This window comes from Dermochelys coriacea, chromosome 18 (assembly GCF_009764565.3).
Source record: "Dermochelys coriacea isolate rDerCor1 chromosome 18, rDerCor1.pri.v4, whole genome shotgun sequence".
Lineage (NCBI taxonomy): Eukaryota > Metazoa > Chordata > Testudines > Dermochelyidae > Dermochelys > Dermochelys coriacea.
The window spans coordinates 8058204-8072415 of record NC_050085.1 but is presented as its reverse complement, the minus strand read 5'-3'; the positions used below and the strand labels follow the sequence as shown (position 1 = coordinate 8072415).

Sequence of the window (14212 nt, the reverse complement as noted above, 5' to 3'; positions counted from 1 at the left end):
TAGCAAAGAATCTCAGTAGCTAGTTTTCATTCTCAAACACTTGCATTTGTTGGAATCAGATTTTAAAGTGTTAATTCCAGTAGTTGTCTCATCTATACTATCCTTGTTCCACCTTTCCCTGGAGAACAGGCGCAATGTGGTGTAAGAATGGTGTGCTCCGGGTTTATAGAGATACAGTGCGTATCCCTTCACTCCTGAACTGTGTAACAATAGAAGATAATCCACTACTGTCCTTCCTGCAGCCCATGACAGACCTGGACACAAAGATCCAAGAAAAGGCCATGAAGGTGGACATGGACATCTGCCGTCGAATCGATATTACAGCCAAGTTGTGCGATGTAGCACAGCAGCGCAACTCTGAAGATGTTTCCAAGATATTCCAGGTGATTAGGCCCTGAATTTTCTCTAGGGCAGGACAAGATGATGGCAGTATGAGGGAGGGAAAAGAGAGGGAATGTTGGGGAGTTTAGTTCACGCTCAAACTTCATCCAACATTCTCAACTTCTTTTGGAATTTCTCCCCAGTAGGCTTCTTTTCATCCTGAATCTGTCTCCAACTGTAACAATGATCCATGTAATCTGCTGTAGTATTAAGATTTGAGAGTTTATAGAAAACCTTCCAAAGAGAACTCAGAATGTCCTTTGAACAATACTATTAACGTTTGGTGGTAGTTTACAAGTTACTGTACAAAAAAGCATCCTGGGATTCTATGTTCACCTAAATGGTTCCATCAGATTTGCTCTCTTCACAAGTAAGAGGATTAAACTTCATGCAATGGACTTGCATCCTGTGATCTCCAAGATGAGCCCTTATTTTTTGGCTCATACACCATGAAGAGAAATAAATAAATTCTGACACTGATGGTTAGTTAACTACAATTACTTTGATATGTGAGGGTAAATAGAATACAGTTTACTTTCCCATAGCTATATTGGCTGTGCAGTACTAACGGGAAAACTAGTAACTTAATTTGCTCCAAAAGGAAGCCATTATAGCTCAAAATACACACACAATAGAGCTATTGAGTGATCGAGTACCTTTAGCACAGTCACTTTTTTGATCATAACTGCATTTTAAATTGATCATTGGCCCTTCCAACTTACCTCAACTTTCCATCTTCAAATAAATAGATCTGACTTTTTTTAATTTTTAGTACAGTAGCCACTAAGGGCTGCACTGTACACACAGGTTTCTTTAAAAAAAAGTCCTTGCCCTTCTCTTGAGCCTTTCACATGGATATGTCTTAAATGTGATGAACAGTAAACTCTCCTCCATTCCAAATCAACTTTTTAATGTCTTATAAAATGCTTAGCTAAGGTAAACATGAGTTTTCATTAGTGTTTTTTTTTGTTTTTTGTTTTTTTTTGGTAATCTGGACAGAAATTGATTCAAATTACCTACTTGATAGGGGGAGAGAATTGCAGCTCCCCTGTGTTCAACAGTATTCCATTTTTCTAAAGAGAGATCTTGACTTTTAACTGTGATAAGTGGTTAAACTGTGCTACTGTTCTAAATTGAGTACACAGTTTTGATCAAGTACGCAATGGTTAAAATCATCAGCGCAAAGGGCAACACCAGTCCTGAATGGTTCAGTTAGTAAATTAGTGAAAATTAAAGAATTTGGCATTTATTGTGTGCTTTAAATGTGTTAGCGACTGCATCACACCATCTGTAAATACTCATGAATATTTGTGCCGAAATCCCACTGGACAAAAGAATGATCCTTCACTTTGCAGGGTTAGTTTTTGGTTCTCTTTGCACATCTATCAACTGCATTTATTTGGGTTTGTCCAAATATTTTCACAGTTGAGTTCCCACATCTCTTGTACTGTCAAACAGATGACTAACAATCTCTGCCTGCGACTGTGGGGTGGGAATAGCAAAGGAATCAAGATTACCTTTAAAAGAGTGTTGTGTACTTTCTGTGAGTGTTCAGCTCTGAAAGCACCAGTCTTGTGATGGTAGTGGCAAGAGAGGGAGAGTACTGTCATTTCTCTCAAGCCTGCTGCCTGGGCATTCTTGCCAGCTTCCGCTTGGCCCCTGTATCGTTCTAGCCTTCGCATGCTTTTTTTTAGCCCATATAATGTTGCCAGTGAGTACATCCTGTATGTAGAGCTCTGGCAGTCTGCAGCTTGCTTTGCTCTGTGCCATTTTGAACTGCTTCCTTTTGCTCTACGTTTACCTCTTCCTAATAGATATGATTCCTGTTCTTAATGCGTGCAGTCACTCATGCACCTGAATCCCTGGGTACTGATGAACCATTATCTTCCACCTAACCTAACACCTCTCCTTTCTTCTCTCTCTGCACCCTTCAGTGCAGCACCTCAGTTGAACCTTCCAGTCACTGCCCTTCTCTCCAATTAAGGTTGCTTCCAAAAAGAAAGAACGCAAGCTAACATCTGACGATGACCTCTCTGAGCAGGATGGAGACAACAGCAGATTATCAGATGATGAAGTCAGCTGTTCTCTGAACATCACAGATGAAATGAAGCGAATGTTTAATCAGTTGTGAGTATTCTGTAGAGTATGATGTCTTTATTATGGGACTTTCAGGTCAACTGAGACTCCAAATTCAGATTTTTGGTGTTGTCACAATCCAAGGCCCCAGTGTGTTTCCACAAACTTTCTAAATGTCCAGTAAAAATATTTTTTTCACCAAATATTCAGCATTAATTGAACTCGGACTGCAGAATTTTGGTATCCCATAAGACTGAGTGAAATTTAGATATAAACAGAAGTGTAACTGAACAGTTTATTTTCACTATCCACACCGAGTAGAATGCAGGCAGCAAGTAGCAATAAATAGTGAAATTAGACTTCTAAACTTTTATTTAATAATCACCCTGCTTGTAGCTAATGTGGATCATGCTCAAGAATGAAACTCTGCCCATATTTATATGGTCTGGCATAAAGGTTTCCAGAGTTGAGATTTTTTTTTTTTCCTGCATCTGTCTTTGTCCGAGTGGAGTTTGAGAATGTGAGATTTGAATAGATATAATTGTTTTTCCTTAATTTCTTTGCTAAAAGCTCAGTTCATAATATGAATACAGAATTTCTGCAGGAGGGTTTGGAATTAACTTTAGCCAACCGTCATGGCGATTCTGTCTAGGAACTCCAACACCAGAATACCTGAATGCATCTGATGAAGTGAGCTGTAGCTCACGAAAGCTTATGCTCAAATAAATTTTTTAGTCTCTAAGGTGCCACAAGTACTCCTTTTATTCTTGGGTAGGACACTAACCCCTCTTCATTGTGTCTTTCTTATCTCTTCCCACGCAGCCCTACATGCTGCTGGTGTGTTTTTTGCTTTCCTTTTTTCCTTTCAATTAATTAGTGACGCAAGCTTTGCAGTAATTTATGGCTTCATTATTAAAATGCAACAGGCTTCTACAATGGTTTTTTTTATAAACTTGATTTAATAAGAAAAAACTCCTGCATCAGCAGCAGCACACAGAAATCCTGTCATTAACTTCAAATGTGGTTGATCTAAATAACACTGAATGGTCATAGGTTCATTTAAGAGACCTGTGATAAACAAAGGTATTTCAAACTTACATCCCCTTGGGTTTTGTGGTAATCGATTTGTGGGTATGGACTCATACCAAAACAAGAGATGAAAATAATTCGTTTTTGAGCTGTAATTAATGAGGCACATCATTAAAGCACTATTAGTGAAAGGTCCTGAGTATTCAAATAAAACAAATAACCATCTTTGAACAATGAATACAGCTAAAGCAGACAGCAGTTTAAATTGTGTGGTCTTTGTCTTTTCAAACAGTGAGCTCTTAGAGTGAAAAGAACTCTATGATTGAACAGACTATGAAGGGCGGGTGCATTAAACTAGAAGTTCTAAAAATAAGCAAGGCTGGTCATTAGTAGACGTACGTTCCCTGCCTGTCCTCTTGCCAAGTTCTTTAACTTCTTCATAAGATACAGAGTTGGACTCAACTTCCGGCTTGATGTGATCATCTTAAAAGGAAATGAACTCGGGAAACAAAAATATGTCTAAGCCTGAAACAATTGAGAGAATATAAAACAAGAAGCCTCCCCCCCCCCCCGCTCTGCTTTAACAAGGAAAAGAAATAAAGTAGCAAGAGTAGAATTTCCATTCTGCTGCTGTTCAAGTGTCTCAAGTCTCTTCTTTCTTGTAACTTTAATTTACTTAGCAACTGACCAAATTAAAGAATTAAAGGGACTCTGTCAAATTAAAAATTATTGCAGGCTATTTTTAACCTATGTTAATGAAACTATTACTCAAAATGGAATTTAAATGAGAAAGGAAACAGGATTTTTTACTCATTATGCGGTTTTGTGCTTCTGTTTGGAGAATGAAAATCAGTGGAGTCAATTTAATTTGTTCACAGTTGGTCTCTTTCTTGGAACTGCAACATTCGATTTGCAAGTGCTTCAGGCGGAATGTTTGTGTAAAAACTTTCCATTTGACTCTTTAAAAAAAACAATCCATGGGGACCGTTCTATTGGCCTTTGCTTTTGGGAATGTTTAAAACTACATTTTCAGTCAAACTTGTCTGCAAACTAGTTCTACAAACTGCATTTTCAGTCCTCCTACGTAACAGAATAGTTTAAAACATTCTTGTGGTTTAGCAACTGTTCAGTGCTGAAATAGCAAAATTAAAGCACCATCTAGAGACCAAAACTGGAATTGTCTGTTTAAAGTAGATTGAATGTTGACAAGATTCCAGTACTCTGTTGCAGGGTGGGGAGAAACCCAATTGTCAGAGCCTTCCAGACAGAGCAGCAGAGCCTGTTTTAATAGCCTTTAAATTTTTCAGCTGTTGCATTTCTATTTCTCTTATTTTTCTCCTATAGTTTTAATGTAGTGTTTTAAGGCTGTTCTTTTGAAAGTATTTCCAAGGCTGTGGAAAGACGTGGTTTTGAAATAATTTCTACCCTTTTTTTTTAATTGCTCTTTTAACAGGCGTGAGACATTTGATTTTGATGATGATTGTGACAGTTTAACATGGGAGGAGAATGAAGACACCCTACTTCTCTGGGAAGACTTCACAAACTGCAATCCTTCAATTGACCTGCAAGGAGAAGTGAGCTGAGTTGTTCTGTTTTTCACTTGTTTCCCATTTATTTCCTTCAGGAGATGGCACACTGTAGTTTATCATGTATAGCCACTCTCAGCCTTTGTATCTTTGGCTGGTGATTCAGTTGGCCATGAAAACTTGCTTTTTCAGATCCTCTTAGCGGTTTTGGCTTGCTTTCTGATACTGATCTACCCTCCATCAATCTTGTCTGTTTGCTTCCTCAAAACTTAAATATAACGTTAAAAATAAAATACAAGGCAAAAGAAACTAACAAGATATTTTTTTAAACGAATGCATCCCATGATCTATTGCTTTAAATCTTATCCTTCCCATACTCTCACTCACTGTTCCCTCTAAGCTGTGTACGCGCACACAGCGAACACCGCAGTCACAAAAATTTGCACAGAAGAAATTTTTTGCACACATGGCCTGTCAAAAATTAGAGAGAACATTGTTCACACTTGCTCATCATCCCTTGAAGTCATTTAACTACCTTTGGCTGTAAGCTCCACCACTTAGGAGCCCTTATCTTACTTCCTGTGTAAAGTGCTATGTACAGCTGTGGCACTGTGGAAATGATATCTATTTAGATAATCTGTGTAGAATAGTATCCACATTTCCCAGATGTGATGAGCTTGAAGACCTTGGCCATCCAGGTATTTTTATAAAATGTCTTTTGTTATATGTGGTGCGGACAACGCCAAAAGACTTGAATTACCGGGCTGGATAAGGTCTCTGGGATCTTCTGAAACAATGGATCCTGTGCTTCTGTCTCCCCTCTTGATAAAGCCATCTGGCAATAATCTCATGGAGTTTGCTGTTAATAAGATTTCTAAGTCTGTTTGAAATAAATCTGATTGCTACAAGCTTCCTCTTTTAGAAAATTTTGAGTGTTTGAGACAGGCTTTGGGAGATAAGATTTAAACAGGGGCACCCTAGAGGTGTATACACTGTTACTCCATTACTGAGTAGCATGACAGCTCTGCGTGAATAGGAATTCTGCCTTTCTCACTCCATCACCACTAGAATGTAAAGATGCTGAGGCAGCTGTCGCCTGAATATTGTCTTGTGTTGACTGCCAGGAGTGTGTTAATTTACATTTTTCCATTTGTGTATCATATGGCACATGCTGAAACTGCAGAGATTACTTAAGAGCTAAGACTACAAAATACTGCATATTTAGCTATATGTCTTCTGGTGAGCCGGGAGAGTGCCGGAATGATAAAGTAATGTAACTGTGTGCTGGAATTAGTGACAGATTATTTGCATATAGCCATGTGTGCATGTATAAGCTCAGTTATCAGTGGCATATTACAGAACTCAGACCTTCTGTGGTGTAGCTCTAAAGGTTTTAAGAGGCTTAAATCCTTCTGAATGAATATTACACAAGGAAAGGGTAAATTTGCCTTGTACATGGAGATTCTGAATTAAGACAGACTGTTTGAGTGTGTCTGGGCTTTAGCATCATAGTGGTTTACATGCCCGAGTCTCCCCCAGTAGAGTTCTTATTCAACACCCCAGCCACCTTCATTTGTGGCCTCCTTCCTTAAAACCCTTTTGCATGGGAAAAGAAGAAAATGGGATAACTCTGGTAAATCATAGGCCCACTAGCCTGACATCGAACCCAGGCAAACTCATGGAAAGGCTGATATGGATGCAATATTTAAAGAATTAAAGGATGGTAGCATAATTAATGCCAATCATCATAGTCTTATGGAAAATAAGTTTCATCAAACAAAATTTAACTGTGATGGTATAAAGAAAAGGAGTACTTGTGGCACCTTAGAGACTAACACATTTATTTGAGCATAAGCTTTCGTGAGCTACAGCTCACTTCATCGGATGCATTTGGTGGAAAACACAGAATGCATCGGATGAAGTGAGCTGTAGCTCACGAAAGCTTATGCTCTAATAAATTTGTTAGTCTCTAAGGTGCCACAAGTACTCCTTTTCTTTTTGCGAATATAGACTAACACGGCTGCTACTCTGAAACCTGTGATGGTATACTTAGCCTTCTGTAGGACCTTTGATTTTGTCCCTTTTGACATTGATTTCTGTATAATGCACCTTTTTTTTTTTTAAATCAATGTTAAATCAATGTTAAAATCAGTGTTACTCATATTAAATGGATTAAAAACTGGTTAACTGATAGCTCTCAAAGTAATTATAAATAGGTAATTGTTATCTAGTGGGTTGTTTCTAGAGTGTCCTATAGGGATCTGTTCATTGCTCAATGTTTGGTAGTCGTAATCTTCCAAAATACCTCCAGTATATCATGGTTGGTTTGTCTGGCACTGGCTACACTACTAGTGTTTATTCAGTGCAAACTCCTTGGAGCAGTGGCTGTCTCTCCTGCTGGAGCAGTGCCAAAATCACAGACTTAGTAAATAAGGGTGATTAAGTTAATCTATAAACCAGATTTCCAAAGCAGTATTCCTTGTTTACAAATAAACTAACACTTCTGAAAAATTATTTCAAACCATAATTAATGCTAAGATTTTGTCATGGCTACGGGCAAAAAGGAAAAGTCACAGAAGCCTGTGACCTGTCCCTGACTTTTACTAAAAATATCATGATAAAATGGGAAGGGCCTGGTCAGCTACAGGGTGGCTGGGAGCTCTGGGGCCCCCACCACCCGTGAGGGCTCAGAGCTCCAGAGCTGCAGGGGATTCCCCTGTGGCTGGCGGGGAGCTGTAGAACTTGAAGGCCCACTGCCTGAGGCAGCAGGGGTACCTCACAGCTCCATGCTGCTGTGGGAGGCGGTGGGACCCTGCAGCTCCCAGCCACCAGGGCTGAAGTCATGGAGGTCTTTAGAAGTCACAGAGTCACTAAAGGGCAGATTTTTAGTTCTTTAGGCACCTAGTAGGATTTTCAAAAGTATCTAAGCACCCACACCCATTGAAATCAATGAGTTTTGGACGCCGAAGGGTGTTTGAAAAATCCTACTAGTGCCTAAACACCTTGAAAAATGTGACTGTATGGGACAAATCCTGAAGGCATTATCCACAAGCAGTCATAGTGGATAAAGGGTGGGGTAGAGCTAGTTCTGTAATTAAAGGGCTACATGATTGGGACCTAAATGAGCTATTCCATAAACTGTTTTAATCTGTCCCAACTAACTGGCCTGTAATGTTGTTCTGTAGCAGGAGGAGAATCTGGGAAACTTGATCCATGAAACAGAATCTTTCTTCAAAACAAGAGACAAAGAATATCAGGAAACAATAGGACAGATCGAGGTGAGAGTGCCCTGTGAAAGAAAAATACTCTGCATAAGGATTTATTCACCATCTTAAAAATCTGTTATGAACTTCAGTACTGTGGGTATACTCCCTGGGCCAAATTGTGTGCTCCATTTCAGACCATTGAAGATGATGGAGTGTATATATGTAACTGCAGAACTTGACCCTCAGCCTCACATCCAGTATAGCACATCCCTCCTCAATAGTGCAATAACTTACTTGAGACTACTATGTTGAGTGAGCGTAATGTTGTAACTGGGTAAAGGATAGCTCAGATGAGTATAAATAAAAATACTTTGAGATTTTGTCAGTTTTCTACAACATCCTCTCTTTCTCTTTGGGAAACCCCTCTAGTTGCTAAGGAATGATTTCAGAGAATGCCAGGCTGCACAAGTATAGTTTCTCAAGATCTTTATGCTCCATCTGTGAGCCATAAAATATAAATAGCATCTCACAGGCAGTTTTCAAGTTTAAGGAATCACTGTACATTGACAAACAGGATGCAAACAATTAGTAGCCGAGAGCTGTTGAAAGCAGCAAAACTAAACAGGATTGCAGTACTGGGAAGTAGCTGATAAATATGGTAACCTCAGATAAGATGGAAAGTAAGGCTGCCCTGTGGACCTCATGAATGTGTATGGAATAGGTTACTGGAGTGCTTGCATGACATTCAATATGCCAACAACCCGTAAAACTGGACAGGACGGGGATTTAACGAGTCTCCTTGTTATATGCTGACCACTGTCTCTTGTTTTGGATAGCTGGAGCTAGCCACAGCCAAGAGTGACATGAATCGCCACCTCCACGAATACATGGAAATGTGCAGCATGAAGAGGGGCCTGGACGTACAGATGGAAACCTGTCGTAGACTTATCAAAGGCTCAGCTGACAGGTAAATAGGATGTTCCTTGGTTCTCTGCTGCTCTCTAAGAACTCCTCCTGCAGACACATTGCCTAACAGTCCATTAAAAAGCAGTTAAGTAAAATACTTCCTGTTGGTGCTTTCTTCAGTTTAGAAGGGAAGTTTTACCTTCCAAAGAGGCTTGATGCTCACTGTTGTGTTTGAAGTCTTGTGTGTCATTTGCGCACTCAGCTTCCACATTCCCATCAGTAAAACGGGGCTAGTGATACTCGCGTTTGTACAACACTGAGATTCTATGGATGAGAAGTGCTAAATATCACTATTAATACTCATTAGAAAATGTAAGTCCAGATACAGTGACATAGGACACTTTTTCACCTTATCTGAGGATGGAAAGGGACCCTTTTTTCTTAAAGTGAACAGAAAGAGCAGTGTTTAACAGCATCACTTGCTGAACTTTGTCTAAATCTTTCTCTACTTTCTCTGCAGAAATTCTCCGTCTCCCAGCTCTGTAGCCAGCAGTGACTCAGGAAACACAGACGAGATTCAAGATGAGTTTGACAGAGAGACGGATGTGGAGCCTATGGTCAGCTGATACATAATCAGAGTATTCCAGTAAAAGGGAAAATACAGAAAAGAAAAAAAAAAAGTGAAAAAATAGAATGCTGACCGAACAGACTAATAAGCCCTGACAGGGTTCCTGAAGACTCATTCCGATATGCATCCCCACCCCACCCAAGGATTGGTGCTGTACATTTCTACTGTTCTACAAATTACAAATGCAGAATTCTGTAAGAAAATATGGTATTTTAATTGTGCCTTTGCCCCAAGCTGAGCCACTTTGAGCTCTAATAAAATATTAATAGCAGGTGTTTTTTATAAGAAAAATAAAAGGGGGGAAAAAGAATCTGGACGCAGCAGAGAATGGTGCTGGAAAAGTTTTGGGTGTTTCAGTAGACTTATGACTTACCGAAGTGCTGCACTGATTGGCGAAAGGAACACTGTGGCAAAATGAGCATGGAACACAACACAATTACGGTATGATGACCACAGCTGTCTGACCAAAAAAAAAAAAAAAGTAAACACCTCAAAATGTAGCCGTTAACCCCATTTAAAAATAGCAGTGGGTTAGAGGCAGACTTTAGGCTCATGCAATTATAAGGTATCTAAAGGAATCTCTTTATGCCATCTATCTGGGTGGAGGGGCCTTTGGAATCTGCACAAGCTTTTTGCCTGAGTCTAGAATCCCAAGAAGCAGTTCTCAGCTCGGTGGCAAAGCAGATGGACAGGGTACACTGGGGTGGGAATATCACCGTTAAACTACTATGCAAAAAAAAAAAAAAAAAAAAAAAAAGCTTGCCTTATTTATATGGAATGTTTGGTCCCTGCTGGGCTCGAGTTATCTCTTGGTGAAAGGAAAGCTAAAAAATACAGTTGCACATGTTAGTTATCTGTAGAGCTTCCTTTGTGGAGGAATGTCTGTTATAATGCCTTTGTTTCCTGGGATGGGATTAGGAGGGGGATCAGCCCTTCAGTTCCTGAATTTTTTTTCCAATACTTTTTTTTAATCATAATAGTTGCAGGTCTTACTTTACCGTCTGGGATATAAGCAGCATAAAATGCAATTTCATGAGCAGTGTGGTTGAAGCATCAGGGTAAACTGACACACCATGCTATAGATGTAGGCTTGAGATGTGACATCATTACAGACCACTGTTCTTTGGAAAAGCTGAAAATCGGAAAATACTGTAATGCTTTTTAGGGCACAGTAAAACGAATCCTAAACTACTGCTGCTCTGGAATTAGGGAATAACAGCCATGTGCTTTCTCTGTGAGAAAGCAAGTAGACCTAGGCCTTACGTGTCTGTTCATCTGTATTTTAAACCAGAGAAAGCAGCATCAAAAGTCTAATTTATTTACTTTCTATTCAGGGAGCTGGTGGCATGAGATGGGCTGTTCTTGGTTATAATTAGGAGTTATCACAACTTAGCCAAGAGAAAAGGGGAATGGAAATCTCCTGACTGTACACAAGCGGAAGACCGTACCAGATTGTTTTGCAGGCCACTGTTGAAGACCTAATTAATATCTCTTAGAAGTAACTATGTAGCTAGTGACCATTTTAAGACTTAGAGACTAAATTTCAAATTATTATTTTTTCCCCCTTTCATGAAACTCCTCCCAGAGAGGTTGGAAAATCCTGGGAGTGAGAGTGGTTTTCTTTCCATACTATTTCATGTAGATTGGACAGAGAAATGTCAGGTTTTAGCATCCTCTCAGTGTTAAGTGGGGCTGAGATGGCTGTTTTGTACCCATCTTGAAATAAAATCAGGGGATGGCATTGTGAGAAAACAAAATCTAGTACACAGAAGAGTGCTGCTTTCTCCATAACAGAGCACAAGCCTCACTAAAGTAGTGTCTGTATTAGGCAGAGAATGCCTCTTGAAATTTTGCACAACTTGCTTCACTTTGGGGGGCAGTATAACCCTGACAGATCCTTGCTTGTACAGTAGCTTTGTGTACAGTACCATTTTATCAACTCTTTCATTGCTCTTCCCATTGAGTGTCCTGTGGCTGACTTCTTAGACCCAGACTGAATTGTGTGTGCCATCTGAAACGTATGGCCCCCACCATATCTTTCCAGGTGGGAAGAACTACTGTGATGAGACCCTTCTGGATCCACAATGTGAGTTTAAATTACTCCCGTCCATGAAAAGAACTGTAACGCAAGGACACACTATTAATTTTACTTTTCTTGCTGTTTGAAACATTCAAGCCACTTGTGCATAATCTCTTGTTAGGAACTCTTTTATCAATCAGACTGTACCTCAGTGGCCTTTTTAAAATGTTTCATTACGTGTGTAATATTGTGCTTAGGTCTTTTTTTAAAAGAAACCTGTATTCCAAAGTGCTCATTCCTAGCAACTCTTATCTAGCCAAAGCAGTAAATTATGTTCACTAGGAGTGGGATTTGTGGGGTGGGGTGCAAAATACATGTCAGTCGTGCCCTTTTGATAAGGGAGTGGGACTCCATGTTTTCAGTTAAAGTATTTTTAAGGTTACCAAGCCTCTTTGAACCTCAGCTGCTAAATATATTAGGTTTCTCCAAAGGTTGAGACCACCTGCCAAAGCTGAATGTTTGTAGTTCGTTCTCTAGTGACTTTGGAGGAAACATTGTTTATAACAGGAGTTGGTTCCTGTAATGAGACAGCCTTCCTGGAGACTTCCAGTCAGCTGCCCTCAGATTATGAAAACCTCTTTTGTAGGGGAGAAGTTGAACAGTTAAAACAGCCGTCCTACTTAGCTGCTGCTGCTTTCTTTGTAAAATGCAGTGTTCTGCAAGGAGACTGGTGCAATGTTTTACCTTTTAATGGTTGGCACGTCAAGGCAGGGACAGAGAAGAGAGTATCCTGCGTTAATAGAGTGAAGTGCTTGAGGAAGCAAAATTTAGTTGTTACAAGTAATCTGTAACCTACAGTTCATCTCATAGCCATAATTATGAGGAGCATCTGTAATGAGGTTGCATTGTTTGCAAGTGTAGGAGGTGAGGGTATCTGTATAGTAAAGAATAAGAAATAATGTGTATGATGATGAAATGTGTCTGATGGTAATAGCAATGACCATGGTTGTTGTTGTTGTCTGTTTTTTCTATAACCATATGTAATCCATTTTTAAAATTTGTCTTCATACTTGGGTTTGGGGTTATATTTTAGTCAAGGCAGTGGACCTGATAGCTAGTGGGGTCAGCCCCTTGGTAGTTATTGAGTCGATCCCATGGTCGTTTTCCCATGAGGTTTTTTGTTTAGTTTTGTTTCAAATGATGCTGCTGATTTAGCTGACAGTGGTCCCATTTTGTCTGTATTTAACACATCTGTAGTGACCAGATCAAAAGCTTGCCAGAAGAAAAATTGTGAAAATGCTGGAAATCATTTTGATGACCTCTTTTTTCCTTTGTAAAGCTGTAAATACTTTTTTTATTTTCTATTTTTAACGCAGTGTCATATTGACACTTTTTTAGACTTATCAGTAAATCCTCCTCATTGTTTTTTTCCTCATTTTTTTAAGAGGATTTCAAGAAAGCAAACTTCTTTTTGCTTGTTAGCAGTGTAATAAAGTAGATCAAATTCCTAAAATGGATTTGTACAAAAACAGTGTTTTCGGTGAATAAATCTCAGTGCTTTTGTGGATGCATGTTCTTCAAAAAGTCCAAAGAATCATGTGGTACAAACGTTTTTCAAGGATTTAATAAATACTACGTTAGGTCCGGCAAGAAACAAGGAATGAAAGCATTTTTTAAAGTATAGATTGGAAAAACATTAAATGCAACTAAGAGAAATGAGTAATCTATTTATAAATAAACACAGTTTATTCTATTTTCTAGATATACATTTTTTTTAAACATGCAAACAGAAATCAGTTAGCAAATACAGGTCTTCCTCTGTAAAGTATTCTCTGTTTGATGGGACTACAAATTCTCAACGCTTTCAAGTATCAGCATGAGAAACAAATGTAACAGGTGTGGCTGGCTGTGAAACACTCCTCCCATCTCTTCCTCATAGCAAGAAAAACATATGTTGCGAACGTTACTGTAACTGCAGAATTATTTTTCCCCATCTTCACTGATTCTAATGCCTTCTACTAGAGGGTGAGCATGGATGACATCTATTCTGCTAACCACAAATGATATTTCAGATGCATATTTTACATTTTTCAAATTTGACCTAGAATAAGATTTGTATTTTATCCTCTAGCAGGGTAGAATATATTAGGACTGCAATTCAGACTTGAGGGGCCTGATTGCTAATTTCCTTACACCAGTATAAATGGGGGGTAACTATGGAATTATACCAGTTGGAGATCAGAATCTTTCTGTATGTAGGAAGGCTTTTTAGAACTGTTGCAATTTCGATATGGTAAAGGAAATATTAACATAACATATTTGCTTTCAAAAACTGAAATTTCCATTGTCAGTCCAGACTCAGGGCTGGTCTACACTACATGGTTAAGTTGACTTAAGTGTCGCAACTCCAGCTATGTGAATAATGTAGCTGGAGTTGATG

At 39.1% G+C, this 14212-nt stretch overlaps 1 protein-coding gene and 1 long non-coding RNA gene across 2 annotated transcripts in view; one reads left to right on the top strand and one right to left on the bottom strand.

The window, feature by feature from the left end:
* IFFO2 (intermediate filament family orphan 2) overlaps positions 1-13525 on the top strand; it is a 48543-nt gene extending 35018 nt beyond the window's left edge. The window contains 6 exon segments of the mRNA XM_038376845.2: positions 243-383; positions 2366-2508; positions 4940-5060; positions 8198-8290; positions 9055-9185; positions 9645-13525. Coding sequence (XP_038232773.2) covers positions 243-383; positions 2366-2508; positions 4940-5060; positions 8198-8290; positions 9055-9185; positions 9645-9750 — 735 coding nt within the window. The 3' untranslated portion in view covers positions 9751-13525.
* LOC122457048 lies at positions 3779-7549 on the bottom strand. The gene is made up of 2 exons (XR_006276322.1): positions 7048-7549; positions 3779-6799 (listed from the first exon to the last, which is right to left on the bottom strand). It is a non-coding gene; the product is annotated as an uncharacterized LOC122457048 (long non-coding RNA).
* Positions 13526-14212: the final 687 nt, after the last annotated feature.